This window comes from Pezoporus wallicus, unplaced genomic scaffold, assembly GCF_028554395.1.
Source record: "Pezoporus wallicus isolate ANWC-B61680 ecotype Strahan unplaced genomic scaffold, APGP_CSIRO_Pwel_v1 contig_2908, whole genome shotgun sequence".
Lineage (NCBI taxonomy): Eukaryota > Metazoa > Chordata > Aves > Psittaciformes > Psittacidae > Pezoporus > Pezoporus wallicus.
Window position 1 is genome coordinate 8,009,546 of NW_026642179.1, and position 16,809 is coordinate 8,026,354.

The 16,809-nt window shown below is 38.7% G+C and overlaps 1 protein-coding gene across 5 annotated transcripts in view; it reads right to left on the bottom strand.

Annotated features, from left to right (window-relative positions):
- The window catches only part of DGKI (diacylglycerol kinase iota), a 206,020-nt gene that overhangs the window by 52,403 nt on the left and 136,808 nt on the right, over window positions 1–16,809 (bottom strand). For all 5 annotated transcript variants that reach the window (XM_057427931.1, XM_057427929.1, XM_057427930.1 and 2 more), the window contains 3 exons: window positions 7,696–7,775; window positions 5,811–5,855; window positions 618–687 (listed from right to left, as the gene is read on the bottom strand). In XM_057427931.1, coding sequence (XP_057283914.1) covers window positions 618–687; window positions 5,811–5,855; window positions 7,696–7,775 — 195 coding nt within the window. The remainder of the gene's footprint in view (window positions 1–617; window positions 688–5,810; window positions 5,856–7,695; window positions 7,776–16,809) is intronic.

The window sequence follows — 16,809 nt, forward strand, 5'->3', positions numbered from 1 at the left end:
GCCAAGGAGAAATTGGTTTTGTTTAAAACAATAACAAATTCAGTTTTCCCACACTGAAGCTTTTGCAAAAGCAGATGCTTTTAGCTGCTAATTTCAGTGCTCTGGAGCCTGATGTAAAGCCCAGATAAGCTGTCTGCTTTGTCAAAGTCTGGGTGAAATACAAGTGCAGCTCTCCAGGGAGTTACATCAAGCGCAACCTTACAGGAAAAGGGAGGTACATTTCTATCACCTAAACACTATAGTATTTTAAAGAGAAATAAGAACGCAGCCTTACCAGCTGCAGCACATTGCCACAAACAGCTGCACTCTGACTCCAGACAATGCCATGCAGTAAGTGCTGCTCATCACAGCAGAGATGCTAAACCTTAAACCTCTAATCAGCCTTAGCAAAACATGTCTCCTTGGGGTGACAAAGCTACAGCATTTTGTTTGTTAGATGAAGGGCCTGTTTTATTTTTCAGGGGGGAAAAAGGGGTTCTTAGCTCCTTTTTCACCTACTTAGTGTAACAAGCAGAAACAGTTACTCTGCCATAGCAATACTCTTAGGTGCACTATCCTTCACGTGCACACCGGAAGCAAGCAGTATGCTAGGCACAAGAAAGGGGAGATGTACTTACCATCTAGGAAGCACCATCTAGGAGAGAGCCTCTGAACAGAAAGTACTCTGGGGAAAGAGCTTTCCTGGTCCTGGATAGGGCAGAGAAATTACGTTAAAAAAAAATAAACTTTTTTTTTTCCTCTAAAAAGGACTATTTTATAGTCTCTGCTTTTCTTTTCATTTTGCTGTACTGATATTGGACAATGTGCAAAACCTAGATAACTCAAACTGGATTTGCTTCTCACCGACATCAGGGTTTGGCTGTAATATAGAAAAGAGTAAACTGATATGGTTAGTTTCATCCACATCCTCAGCTATCCCCTTCCCTTCAGCTCAAAATACCGAAAAGCTCTGCATCAAAACCAGCTTTCTCAGCTAACTACAGCCCCACTTATTTGTGGGGACACAGAAACAGAGAGAGGTGAAAGAAGTCAAAGACACACATCACTATTACACAGCCGTGAACTTCAATTATATTTCCTTCTTCTGTGTCTGTCACCTTCCTTTATTCCAGCTCCATTTTTTTTACACTCTTTCCCTCCTCCACTGATCTGCCACTTAAAGCAGTTATCCACTCTGCCTGCCTCTGGTGTGTTCCAAATTCACATAAAAGTAAAAAAGAAAACACATTATGTTCTACACTCAGAATATAAAGAGTGCAGACCTGGGGACCACCACCAGCCAAACAGACAGACATCCTGCATCAATGTGTTCCCATTCTGGCTAAGAACACCTGTTCCTTGAGAACCAACAGATATTACTTGAGGAGCCAAATCAAATGAGTGGGGAGGAACAAAGACCTTCTTCCTGACCTGTACTCACCAAGGAGTCAAACAGCTGCCCCTTGCTTTTCAGCTCTCACTGAGCTGGAATGGTAAAAGGGATCTCAAAAAGCAGAGCGTGGTCATGGCTCTGCTCCATGCTTCCAGTGAACGGTCAGCCGACTTCCGAAAGCCACTGGGACAACATTACTTTTAAACACAAATAGATCTGCACAGGGCTAAGCACAATGGCATGGATCTCAGGCACACATCCAAAATCTCTGTAGAGCCAGATTCTATCCTTACTTGCATCTTAGGCAGTAAAATCAGCACATCTGCTAATGATGTAAATTCAGGCACAAATTAGCTCAAGTTTAAACTTTACTCCTCCTTCAGACAGCAGATCACAGAGTGATACACCAAACCACAAGGCAAGAAAAGAAAAAAAAGCAATGGGGAGGAAAGGTACCTTTGAAAAAAATATTGCTGAGTACAGAAAGCCCATGGGCATAGATAGGTGAAAACAGACCAGAATACAATGATATCTCACTGGGGCTTCTCAGAATACCACAGAGGAGCCCACCACCTTTCCTGACAGCACTATGCAGGACAAACAACTGTTGCATTGGGATTGCACAGCTATATCAGGTCAGTAGTTGTTTGAAGGTCCAGCACCAGAAATTAAAGCTGGCTGAAAGAGTGAGTTCTAGAACGCGATTTCAAGGAATAATGGGGTTTCAGAGAGAAGGGACAATGGGGCTATGAATGCTTAAGTCCCTGGCATAACACAGAAATCCACTAGTCCAGCCTGAGCTGCAGCAGACCTTTAGAAAGGCACCCTTTAGAAGCCTAAGTGAGAGACTCCAAGTAACAAACTCTACCATTCCCTCAGGCAGCTGGCATCATGTATGTGGTTTCAAGGAGAAAGCAGGCTTCTTTGTATATAAAAGTGCAGAAACAGCAACACAAAATTAAAGTTTACAGTGCTTCAAACCAACACATCTGGAACATTTATATAGATTCTCAAAGGTTCAGTTTCCGATATATTTTCCTGTTTACACTGCCTTGTGTTTATATCATTAAGAAAATCTAGAAGTAATAGATATTTCTCAGAAATTAATCTTACTTTTTTGCAGAACTGGCTTATTTCTAAAATACTTCTTAGCTGAGTAGCCATGTGTGAGAAAAAGTTATGAAAAAAATAAAGAATGTGTCAACAGAAAAATGCAAATTTAATCAATTCAATTCCCAGGCTGGTGGGAAGACTATGGGGAAGAAGTAATTTGCTTTTTTAAACTGAAGAAAATCTCAGAGAATGCTGAAGGACGTTGTCATTTCAGTCAGACTTGGTAAAACAATTTCCAAAGTGAATACAGAGCAAATGATGCCCTTATATGTTAAGAGGCAGACATTGCTCTTTGATTTACTTAAAAGCATCTGACACTTTTTCAGCTACCTGATTAAAAATGAGCTCAGGCTGATGTTGTTCAGATATGTACCAGTTCTTACCTTCCCCAGTTGCTTGGTCACCAAGGTGCCTGCGTGCACTATGTGTTGTTTTTCAAGTAACTCTGATAATAATTAGCATTTTGATGGACACTCATTTCTCAGCTAGATGAATGCATATCAGTGCTTGGCATGATACTGCTACAAAATGTTATTAATTTCATTTGGTATCATGACAGCTTTTGCAAGACTCATCTTATTAGCTTCTGTCTTGGAGATTGACTGGAACTTTCTTTACTGCCTTTCCTTTCTGGTTATCCAGGACAGAAAGGCAAAGATAACTCCAGACTCATTTGTTGTTTCTTCAGTGCCCTAGAGTTTGGCTAATAGTCCTGGCAGCAGATCTTGTTTGAAATGTTATTGCAGAAACCTACCGACTTTGCTCTACTAAAAAAAATACATATGCATATTACCTTCTGATGCACGATATCTGTGTTTGTAGCTACCCTGGCAAAAATAAAACAGCCTCATTTTTTTCCCATATTTAGACTCATGGATTTTACTTGATCCCATAAAACTTGCTCAGGTTTTTGTGCAGTTTTTGGTCTCCCAACTTCTTTGCATTACAGGAGAGATGAAGACAGTGATAACATAGCAGTCCATAAAGTGAAATTACATATCTCAGCGGTTTAAGCATCAAAATTAAAATACATCTGTCTTTCTCTAGTATGGGCTTACGGAGCTGTGGGATGGAGTTATGGATTTACGTGTATGGCAACTGAGGTGTATGTGGGAGAGCCAAGAGTTTTCTGAAATCCACTAGGTTTGCTAATGTCTATATATCTACATGCACAAAGCTTAATAGAGCTTAATATTTATCCCACTGTTTGCAGAAAGGGGAGCAAAGGCAAAAGGAAGAAAACATCGAAAAACAAAGGTGCCTACTCAAAGGGTAGACTATACAAAGAGGAGAAATGAGTGAAAATTCATAGACCTAGCAAAGTACATAACGCTGGAAAATGAAGATAGAGATAATGCTAGTAAATGCAAATTCAAGTCACAAATTATATATTGTGATATGTTCCTTCCAAGACTTATTACAGTTCAACTGCAGAACTAGCTTGGGAAGTCTCAGGTCCATGAGAATGATATTTTTTGAGCAGTAAACTTATTAGAGAAACAAAACAGAATGAAAACTAACTCTAGCATAATTTATCTGAGCTTGTTGATGATTCTGCTGACTCTCAATGTTTTGAGCTGCAAAGGAATGACACAAGAGAACTGCATTTAAGAGTCTTAAAAGTACCCGTGACACCTTATTAGTGAGGTAAGAAGATGGTGCCATCAACTCAGATATTCACGCTCTTTTTTTCCTGGTTTTCCCCTTGTTTTTCCCCACTTTTGCATTATGTAGAGGGGAACCAACAAACATGGAACAATCCTCAAATTAACTTTACAAGATAGTTTTTAGGAATGACCCACTGAGAATAAACCAATGTTCAAAGAATCAGGATAAACAAGTACTGAAGAAAAGACACAGAGGGTGGTGCATTCAAATGGAAGTATCATTAAAAAATGATAGTATATTAGGGATTTCACACTGATGTGCACTAGAGAAGATGCCTAGACAATTAATTTCTATACTGCTATGACTGCAGAGGTTAGAGCCAAGTATGGAGCTGATTTCTGACATTTTATACTCTCTTTTGGCCCTCTCCATACACACAGATTGAGCTCTTCATTTTACCTCAGGCAGTTTCCTACACATGGAGCAGTCAGCAACCACTTAGGTTAATTTATAATGAGTGGAACAGAGTAATACATGCTGGTTTATTAGCCAATTCACTAGACACTAACACTGCTCTGAAACTCAGTTCCTGGGCAATGATTGATACAAATGTAAAAAATATGAGGTTAAAATTGGGCAGGGAAATGCAGAAACAAACCATGAGCTGGAATGAGGAACACAGCTCCAGGAAAACATGCCAAATTGCATTTTCTCATAGTGTCTTTTCTGCCTTCAGCGCATTTACAGGCATTTTTGCTAAACTGAAATTCTGTACCACCTAGGTAATCATTAAGACCCAAGAAATTATCTGCAATTTCATTGCAATGGGTTCCTCTCAGCTGGATGTCTGTATGCTTTCCCAGTGAACTCATTCCTGCTGCTCCTAAACAAGACTTGCATTGTTAAATCTAGGAAATGGCTACTGAGACTATGCAAACTTGCCTTGTGATCTTAGGTGCTGTGGCAACTGACCATGGTTTGTGTCAATTCTCAGTGCTAATGTCAGATCAGCTCGGGAGTCAGTAGAGTTAGTCTGAGTTAGTTTACTCCAAATTTAAGCACTGTGCAGTGCAATATTTTACTGAGAGAAATATACATTCCAGAACAGTGCTTCCAACTGTAAAGGCAAGTTCTGTATTGCATAAATTGTAGAATAATGTTGTAAAATGTACAAAGAGAGCAATTTTAGAAACTAGCCACCTAAAACTAGAACCCGTTTGTCACATGCAAAAGACACATTTGTGCCCAGGATGGAGCAAAAAACTACTCTGAAGATTATGCTAAACTAAAGGTAGATGACTGCGGTGCACACAGTTATTAAGGGGTTAGGCTTGCAAGCACACCTTTTTTCTTTTATTACTTCAGCTATGCAATATAACATGTTATTGTTCAGTTTCTCAGAGAAACACTTTTGTCCTTTGTCTCACAGGTCACATTCTCTCATTCATTTCAGTATGCAAGGCACTGCTATTGCAATACTACTCACATTATCATGCTGTGCAAATTTTAAATACAATTCCATAAGGTTTGCAAGGAAAAGGATTGTCCGAGGAAAGGCAGAAGGAAACTCCTCCATTTGGGGGTAAACGATAATCAGAAATTCATCTAACATACACCTATCTAACAAAAAAAGGAAACCTGGCTTCAAATACAAAGAGTGCAGCCCAAATTGCTAACCCTTTTTTTGTTCTGATACTACAAGGAAAGTTTATCTTACCTGGTAATGAACTCTCTGTGTAGTAGAAGTTACTGACTGCAGGTCCTAGCAGGAGGATGAAAGACACAGCAATGATGAAAAAGATTAAAACAACAAGAACTGCTTGTAGTTTTATTATCTGAAGTAGTTGGGAAACACAAATAATTTTGAAAGTATTTCTCACAGGTTTTAAACATATGAAACAAACACCACTAAATAGTCATGGAAAGCTCACCTGAAGTTTAGATTTGCATGCATTTGGTAAAAAAAAACAGGTTTTAAAATATTGAGGTTATGTTAATGGCACTTTACCATATCACAGAGGTATTTATTCCATGGAAACTATCAAAATTTAGAGTACCAGCAACAAAACATGCTAAAATCTATAAATTTCTATTGTAATTTTTTTTTTTTTTCAAATGAGTAATTAATGCACTGAAGAAAGCTACGGGCAGTTCCCTTCATGTCAGGGAAGTCATATCAGAATGGCCCTGATATTTAGCACGGTTAGGAATCTAACTTATTTTAATGAAGATTTTGACAAACAGTTTTAGCTCATGACATAGCCTACCAAGAAGCCTGACCTACAGACCATAGCTCCCCAGTTGGTATGCAAGTTGGCAGAGTGTAGAAAACCTTGGCATCTCCATTCCCAGCAAATGGGTCTGAGCCAAATTAAGGACACAAAAAAAAAAAATAGTAGCACAAACCCTGCAGAAAATTGGAGAAACACAGTTTCTCCACAACTACTATGAGTAATTCAACCAGAACTTCTACCTGTGCTTACTCAAGGGCTGTACTACTCACCACCTGATACTTGCCATTAAGTTGCCTGAGCTTAGTATGAGATCACATTTGTAACCTGCTGAGAATATCATCACAATTATTTCATTGTAAGTTCCCAGCACAGAATACTTCAAATAGGTATCACCTTACAATGCTGTTTTATGACTGATAGTAATAGCACAACTGAGGTCTGAATATTCAGAACTGCAATTGATGAAGGGAATCCTGGCTGACATGCAAAAAAGCAAAAGCCTGGAGTGAAATACTAAGACCCATATTCAGGTTGCCAGTGCAGAGTTTCAAAACCACAGGGAAGCCAGTGGCTCCTAAAGAGTCCAATGAGAGAGATGAGGTTCATAGCTCCTGTATAAACTGGACAACCTATTTAGAAAACTACTACATAATGACCTCACATATGTAAATGTTGTTGAGAAAGATCAGTAAAAGATTAAAACCAGAGACAGTATGTTAATGAAAATCCTTTAGTTATATTGCTAAACGTATACACACCACAATTTGGAGTCTCCTATTCCCAGGCTGTATTTTAGAATGATCTCTCAAGACAATAAGGGCAACATTATTATTAGCTGCATCAGTATACTTTTCTGTATACTTGGAAAAATCTAGTTGTTATCTATAGTGTTTATTGGTGTCTCAAATTACTCCATGCCAGTCTCAGAGAATGAAATTTACATAATTAGACCCACTTGAATACCATGTTGTTTATCCTTACATAATACACTTTCTAATCAATAATTTATATAGTTTCAGCAAGGTACGTGGAAAGTCCTGGTATTCCATTTCAGTTCAAGGAGAAATAAACATGCCCATCAATGTCAATTCTGTTATAATTTGAAAGGATTCAGTATGATTTTTCATTTCCTGTTTAGAAAATATGTTTCCATGCTACTCCTGCTTTTATTATCATACATTTTATGTTATCATCATATACTGTATGATATTATTTTATACAATGACTCTAAAGCTTTACTTTCAGTGGTAGGTAAATTGAAATACTCTCAATATATGGTTGTAGCAACTATTAAATATCTCTACACTCAGAACGGGAAGAAGCAGAATATAGGTTAACAAATGATACCTGAATTCTCCAAAATCTCACCTCTTGTAGACGGTCAATGTACATACGACAGGTCTCCAAGTCACAGTCTCCTCGTACGACTATAATTCCAAGAGGAATGGCTGAAAAATCAAAAGCAAATAAAAACCTCTTTAACCAAAGCCTCTAGAACTTCATAAGATTTACAGTATGCTTCTAGGTTTTGTTGTGGGTTTTGTGGGTTTTTTTTTAATGTTTTAGAAAAGCTTTCTACTATCTAAATCTTAACAGCTATTTAAAAGCAGGAACATATTATTCATCATTAGCTTCACCCATTTTAGTTATCAAAGATTTCAATTTTCAACTCTTTCATACCAACTCTTTCATACCAAAACAAAGATTCAGTTAAATTGCTTACTTCATTTTCTGATGTCAACATCAATTATTAACTGCAAAGAAAGGAACATCCCTAGAACAAGAGTTTAAGGTTTGCTCTTACACACTGAAATAAGAGAGATTTCTTTTTCAGAACTCTTAAAGATCTACAAAAATGATTTAAAGTAGTGAAAGTTACAGCCTGCTTTCAGAGAATGCTGTCCAGCACCATGTTATTTTGATATAAGGCTTCTTTTAAATCAAAACAGACATTATTCCATCTACACTCAAAATTGATGCATCTCCATATTTTCTCAGAGAGAAGAAGAGAACTTGTAAAAATACAGTGAATAATTCCTCTCAGACAGCATTTTTTATAACAGGAGATTTAGGTTTCCACAGCCATTCCATTCTTGCAGCCAAAAAAAATCCCAAACAAACCCACAAAAAGAACAAAAGACAAAAACGTGTATGTGAGTCCACAAGGAAAGTACCAAGAGAGCTGCCTACTAAGATCTCATTAAATAAAAAGAAAACATATGAAATCTCTTGAGTACTTGATTATCTATAACTGAATCACTGAATGAAGTTCTTTTTTCTCCTTGGAGGTCTTTAAACAAACAATGGCACAAAAAAGTAGGGGAGTAGCAGGAAAGAGATTTAAATCCTCATATGAAGTATCCCAGAAGGAGAAGAGAATATCAACTCATAAACCATTTTGGTAACTGGATAACAAGAAACAACATAAAGTCACCAACAGTTCTGGGATAAATAGAAAGAACAACTGTGCTGCAGCCCTTCCTGCCATTCGAAAGAAACTGATTAAGAGGATGAGAGATTCATCTACTGAGAAGCTCTTCATTCTGATAAGAGAACAAGACAGCACTAACAATTAATGAGGATTATGGCTCTTATTTTTGTGGTCCATTGAGACTAGAAGCACAAAGAGAAGCTCAGTGGTTTCAGGGAGGAAAGTAGGGGAGCACCTATGGCAGTCAAAGTCCTCACAGTCCTCAGAGGCCAGTGCAGGACACTGGGGACACATCAACAATGCTGCCAGCATCATGTTTGAAAATCAATTTGAACACCAGAAGAGCTATGAACCCAGGAAAACTAGAAGCAGGGGAAACAACTTTTAATGAGATGCAAGAATATAAAGCAGAGATAGGCAAGAAGATGGAAAGAAGGGAAGAGCTCATGATTCTCCTGAAGCAACACAGATATCCAAGAGTGATGTCAGTCCTCCACATATTCAGAAATGCCAGATGGGAACAGTGCTCATTGTGACCTCCCAGAATGTTTCCTTACAGAATAGGGACTGAGAGACCAGTGAATGGAAGGAGGGCCAATTACGAAATTTGCTTTATGTGCTCTGATGCTCTGGTTTATAGACTGATTCAATTTGCTTATTTATTATTGCTTAACCTGCTCTGACAGGAAACCCTTATGGTCTTTGTAGATACTATTGAATGGCTATCTCATTTCAATTCAGCAGATTCCTCTGCAGCCCTTACTGAAAGAAGCATTTGTTAAATTCATATATAGAACTAAAAAAGTGAATTGCAGCAGACACAACTACACCTCCAAAGAGTACTAGGGAGCTACACCACTGGCTCATAAACTGTCCCCACAGATGAAGTCTTTCTTCTGTTGAATTCCTTCCTTCGTAGAGGAATACATACATTTAACAGGGACTACAGCTTTGACATGTCAAAACAACGCAGCTAACACAGAACTGAAATCTTTAGCTACCATCATTTTTGATAGCCCAAAGGAAAAGGACCTTATGAACACTTGGAATTTTAAAGACATTCACCAAAATGCTTGAAAAGAAAACAGTAATATACAATAGATAGCTTAGTGGTGACATTTATGGGTTTCATTTAACAATTGAAGAATAAAGTCGTGATTCACAAATTTAATTATGTCCCATCTATTCTTGGTGGTTATAGAACAATTCTGGGCTGGGTGACTTTGTCCTTCCAAAGAAACATTCCCAGCCCTCATTTTTATCATAAAACACAGCAAATATGCACAATGCACCACACAGCCAAGATTTTCAATGTGCTTCATTGCTGCTATTTGAAAACAAAAGCAAATCCTTAATGATTGATAATAGGACTGAAACTATGGGATTGTTGCTCATTCTAAATATAGGGTGGTGCTGTGCAATACAGGCAAAAAGAGTTAATTTATAACAAATCAGTTAAAGGCACAAAATTAATTCACAAGGCATTCGATATCGTTGTGGATGCTTTCATACGGGAGCAAAGAGGTTTCTACCTAACTGTGTGTCGGTAAGGATGTGCACAGTAGAGAACAGTGCTGTGAGACACAGTGATTACTAAATATGTCAGGTGAGAGATGAGAAGACAAAGTCTTACATTAAGAGCACAGGCATTGCAGAGCAACTTTCCCATACACCCACACACAGTCAGCTCCTGTGAATATATGGATACAGCCACACATGGGAGCATGCCAAAAATAAGGGATAGTCTCAGATCATGAGCCAAGCCACAACATTCAAGTGCCAGGCATTTTTCTCCTGAGGCGCCTGTTTTCCTGGCCACTTGCATCCAGCTTCCAGTTCTTTTTGTGCCCCTCTGAACAATGAAAAGAACTTTGTCCAGGATCTGTGGATACAGACTCTAATGCTGCAGTGATGAGCAGCAGTGCAATAACCCCAGGAAATCAGACATGTAGACAGTTGCTTCATATTCTGAACCAGTACTGTGGAAAGATTTTTGTTCTTAGCAACACCAACCAAAATCACATATGAGCAGGAGAAGGGTTCATAGATGCAGTGGTATTGCTAGCACGATTCTCTAATTAACTACAAGATTAGTAGTGATTTCTTAAGTCCTCATGAAATTAGCTATGGAATTTATAAACAAACAAATCTTCCACCTATTAACTGCCCATTATGCTGAATACCTAAACCTAGAACTCTTTAATACTATTGAGGACAGAAATGGAAGAAGCCTGAATATGCTGCATATGGCACCATGGAGAAAAAATAAAATTCAATTAACTTCCCCATTTATTGTTATGAAAGGATTCAATTTGTGATCTAAACACACTGATTAACCCACTCAAATCCCAAACAAAACAGCCTCAAGACAGATCATTAAGGTAAATGTAAATGCCACAAAAACTCATTCCAAGTCTGGCATACCTCAGGGGACTGGGGAGATTAGACACTGGGCTGTAAATGTTTAATGTAGCTAATAAAGGATCCTCACTACTGAAGATGTTATAAGAATGTCATTGTCCTGAGGGGTTCCACTGGTATTAGAAACCTGAAGGACCAAATAAATTCTTGGGACAGAATTCTAAAATATTCAGACATTTATATTAAAGATGTTTGGCTTTCATAGTATGGTTTTAATACAACCGAGTTTGTACAAAAGGATTTTCTTACTACACAAATCTAAGCCATGTGTCTCTTCAGATCCCTTTTATTCACTGCACCAACAAAACTAACCCTTCTTAGGTTTGTTGGTTACTAGATTTTTTTAGCACTAGTGATCCACTTTTAAAATCCTTATGTCAGAAGGTAAAACACAGTGGAGGTTATCAGACTAAACCAGACCACCTTTTAGAAGATAGTCATCCCCTTCAGGCTCTCAGTTACTTCTCCAATGCCCTGCCACAAAAAGGAAGAAGCTCTCTAATTCAGATGAAGAGAGAACTGATCAAAAACACCACACCAAAAAGAACAGGTTATAAAAAGAAAACTATAAAGAGCTGAGAATTGAAACTGGCAGGGAATGGATATTGGGGCTAAGACCTGAAAGAAGAGGTCTGTCTGAACAATTAACAAGGATTTAGGATTAAGAAAAAGAATAGGAAGCAGAGCTGTGAGATCTATAGAAACAGACTAAGACAGGCAGGAAGATCGTGTGTGGGATGAGACAGCCAAAGGGGACAACCGGGACTGAAAAGGTAAGAGGAAAACAAATCAGAAAAGTGATAAGAAAAGGAAATGGGAGAAGTCCAATATGCACAGAAAATCTCACAGAAAACACAAAGTATAGCATGATTTCCTGGAAAGTCTGAAATGGAACCTAATGTTCTTGTGTCTTCAAACTTCTCTAAGGTAAATATGTATTTAAATTTTTTTAGAATAGTGTCCATCTCTTCTAGCTTAAAGGAGACCACAAATTTAGAGACGACAGTTTCCCTACTAGCTCAAAAGACAGAGGACTGATTGTGTTGAATGTAGATATGCACTATGTGGTGTCAAGAGAGAGCAAATTTAGATTAGGTATCAGGAGAAAAGTTCTTCCTGCTGAGGATGGTGAGACACTGGCCCAGGTTGCACAGAGAAGCTGCAGCTGTTCCATCCCTGACAGCATTCAACGACAGGTTGGATGGGGCTTGGAGCAACCTGGTCTAGTGGTAAGAGTCCCTGCCCATGGCAGGGGGTTGGAACTGGGTGATCCTTAAGGTCCCTTTCAACACAAACCATTCTACAATTCTACTATAACTCAAAGATATGAGATGACATTTAAAGGGTCCAGATTTACTCTTTCCACCAAACCTAGGCAAAGGCATACCCTGTTAAACAGATGTTACTATGACTACGAAATCAAGACCTCAAAGTTAGAAAAAGCCAAGATTAAAGTTGCCTATTTTAGCACCTATGTGTATATTCATTCAATTAAAGGCTACTACCTTTAATTATCCAACCACATCCTGTTTTTTCTTCTGTTGGACTTCTGTGTCTTTCTAATCTTTAAGAGAAAGAGAGAGATTTTGTGTGTGTGTCAAAGTGAGAAATGTGATCGACTGTGCTCTCTGGACAAAGCCCACAAGGTCTCATCCATAAAAAGGCAAAAAGATATATGTCCTTCGACACAAGCAATGCCTTTGGCACCTTCTTCTTTGGTATCGTCGTTTCTGTTTCAGTTACAAATATTTATCAGTGGTTTGCATCTACATACACCAGCATGAGAACCTGGGAGCTCAGTGGCAACAGTTTCCAGTATTTAAGTCACTCCTGACTTCTAACCCTCTTGGTTTCGTTTTGCTGGGTGGCTTTAAGCAACCCATCTAACCCTCTCAATTTCAGAACTTATTAAATCATTGTGACAGAATCATTGTGACAGAGAAATGCATGAACTGGTGCTTCCTTTACAAGATGGAAGAGAAGGTTTGCAGCTACACAACCTATCTCATCTAAATCCATCCGGATCAAAGTTGCTTCCTGAAATAAGCACATGAACTTAGGTGGCTAATCTTCGGTGTCCTGACTCCATCTGCTAATTCAGGTTTCCTTCATCATACCACCTAGCAGAAGGTCTTATGATTTGGTCTGCCCTTTACATTATGGGTATTCAGGATGTAAATACCAAGTCCTCAGTGCTAGCCTTTCTTTATTTATCTAGTGATATAAAGAAATCATATGGTGTATTCTCCAAATTAACTTCTCCTATCAGATCCCTGAGCTTTAAAGAAACAGAGCACATTCTGTAGGTCAAAGGTTTCATAAGCTCAAAATGATCCAGCAATGTCATGCTTGCAGCCTAGAAAGCCAACCATATGCTGGGCTGCATGGAAAGCAGAGTGGCCATGTTGCAGGAGGTGATTCTCCCCCTCTACTCTGCTCTTGCAGACTGCATCTGCAGTCCTGTGTTCAGCTCTGGGGTCTCCAACATAAGAGGGACATGGACCTGGAGCAAGTCTAGAGGAGCATCATGAAGATGATCAGAGGGCTACAGCAGCTCTGCTGTGAGGACAGTCTGAGGGACTTGGGGTTGTGCAGCCTTCCAGTACCTAAAAGGAGCCTGCAAAAAATCTGGAGAGGGACTTTTTCCAAGGACATGTAGTGATAGCACAAAGTGAAATGGCTTCAAGATGACAGAGAGTAGATTTATACTGGATATTAGGAAGAAATTCTGCACAGTGAGGGTGGCGAGGCACTGGAACAGGTTGCCCAGAGAAGCTGTAGCAGCATTCAAGGCCAGGTTGGATGGGGCTTTAAGCAACCTGGTCTAGTTGAAGTTGTCCTTGCCTGTGGCAGGAGGTTTGGAACCACGTGATCTTTCAGGTCCCTTCTAACACAAACCAATTCTATGATTCTATGGTTCCCAGACTGTGGTAAGGGCATCACTGGTATGAGGAAGCTACAGTATCTCTGCACCTGTACACATCCCAAATTACAAGCTAGACACTCCATGTACTTGATAAGAACTCCTAGGATGACTCTAAACCCCTCAGATAACCCACTGAAATTCAAAGGTAGACACACATGCATTATAGATATCTGACTAGATACAATCACAGGGAGAGACAAGAATTCAAGGTTAACATCATGTCGTCCTACACCACTCACCCACCCACAAAACAAGGAGGTTGCAGATAAAAGGATTTTTAGATTACAGATAGTTCAATTGTTATACACGTGAAACAATGTTTTCTTCAAAAATTGCATTTTAATCTAGTGTACAATTTTATTCAAGAGGAGATAATGGACAGCTGCATCTGTGTAAAAGAAAGTGTGGGAAACCTGCAGCTGTTAGAGCTGAGAGCTATTTCTCAGTTGGGTATGTCATACCCACTGCAGTTGGGTATGATTTGTCCTTAACCTTAGTAATATTGAGCAAACTAAGATTGTTCTGCAAGCAAGGGCATATAAAACAAGAAATTAAAAGCAGTGAAAAATGACATAATCTATTTTAAGTAAAACATCTGTGCTGTTAGTGCTGATGGTGAGCTATTTCACCACTCCATCTTCATGGTGCAAATGTACAATAGTGTTGGCAAGAAGGACTGCAAAGGGTTGAAGGCTACATGGTCACTAACTTGTTTATGGTTGTTGGTTTGCTGGTTCAATTGTTTTGGGGTTTTTTAGTTTGATTAGTTTCTGCACATGCTTCCATTGTCAGGAATTTCTAAGTAACTTTTGAAAGGGGATAATAGAGTGTCAAACAGAAAGATTTTGCTATTTTAAAAATAACTCAATTGCTTCCCCACGGTGCTGCTTTGGATCACACTTTCATGAAATAAGAGGGAATCAGAGAGAGTGCACAGAACATATGCAGGCAAGAGAGATGAAATTACATGCTGTCCATCTAGAAAGAGAAGTCCAACTCACTTTTTGAATATGATAGTCTTGGTTATGGTTATGTAATGTAATGTACAACTATCATACTGGGTAGAAGTGGTGAAGCAGGTACAAGTGCCTGAGGCATGTATAGGAAGGTGTTAGAGAAGACAACTGCATTTGCAAAGAACATCACAACATAACTAAAATGCTAACATATATCTCTTTCTCAAAAGGGTGCATGAAAGCATTCACCCCTCCTTGCCAAAGGATCAATAAGCATCCACTGTACCATCATCAGTCATCCCACAGCCAATACTGAGATGTTGACAGAAGAAAGAATGAAGGCGAAAGAAGAAGCATGGGGGAGGGAAGAAAGGGTCAATTCAGAAATGGCATCTTGGTTAAGTGCCAGCTGCAGTGACAAGGAAAGTAGAAAGCAACAGAAGGAGAATGGGTTAGAATAGTTGTGCCCTTCAGGGGACAAAATGACATTCTTTAATAGCTCAGGAGGCTTTCAAAATGAGGTGTCTACCTCCAGCAGAGCAAAGATTAATCTTGATGGAACAGTTTGTATGACGAGTTGTAATATGTCAGTAAGTGCAATTTTAGGTGAAGTGGTTGATAGAATCAAATCAGTATTTCAAAGAAACAAGGGGAGTGAAATGTATTTACTGATGGTTAAAATTATACAGATTATTACACTGATGTCAGAGCTTTCCAAACTCTGTTATGGAGACATGAAACATGTAAAAACGATAATAGCGCCTTTGTAATTTTTCTGTCAGGGACAACTCATTGCTAACTGGCTTATTTTTCCTGCTCGGATTGCTGTGAGATTCTGGTTTAGTTTTCACATTATTTAGGAAGATAGAAGTGGTTTTAATCCTGTGGACAGGGAATGAATAGTAAATATAGTATTCGAGAATTCAGTTGTACATAATCTGCCAAAGGCTGTACAAATATGTAAACTGAGTCTCTGTAAACAAGCATCTAGTGAGACATACATGGACCTGAGAGCTACAGTCATGATGAAATAAGTTAACCACACTTACAGGAACAGGCCAGCAGAAGTGCTCTTGTATTTTGCTAGTGCACCAGTATTATCTGCATTTAAACTTTCAATTCAGACTGACAAAACTTCAGTTGTTCACCTGACATGCAAATTTATTCATTTTCACTCCCCCCAAAATATCTTTCTTTGACAAAGAAAAGAGAGTTGCTTCTCCTCCCTCAGCACATCCCTCCTTCTCTCTTTATCAAGTAACTTTCAGTGACAATGCTCCATGGAATGATTTGCTGATTAGGACATAGAACATTTATTTCATATAAGTATTAAGCATATGATAGACCCAGCCAGGTACTAATCCATAGGCCTACCACCAGAAGGTCGTTTAAAATGTACCCAATTAGCTGTGTCAGAGACTTACTGCAAATGACCTGCCAATGCCCAAAGGCAATCATTTTAACTCTTGGTGGACAAACATCTACTTTTTCAATGAAAACTTCTTCAGCACACACCCAGCACATGAAAAAATGTCTGAGAAACCTAAAGCCAAATCTCAGATGCACTAGGTCATTCTCTGGCATTTGTTTTTATCTCATCATTGTTATGCTTTTTTGCAGCTGACAACAAATACACATTTACAACTGCAGTGAAAACAGTTGTAAAAAGGTGTATATTTTGTGTCAGACTATGTAAATGGCTTTGAAATACAAAAAAAAAACATACACCAATTTTACATCCATAGTGA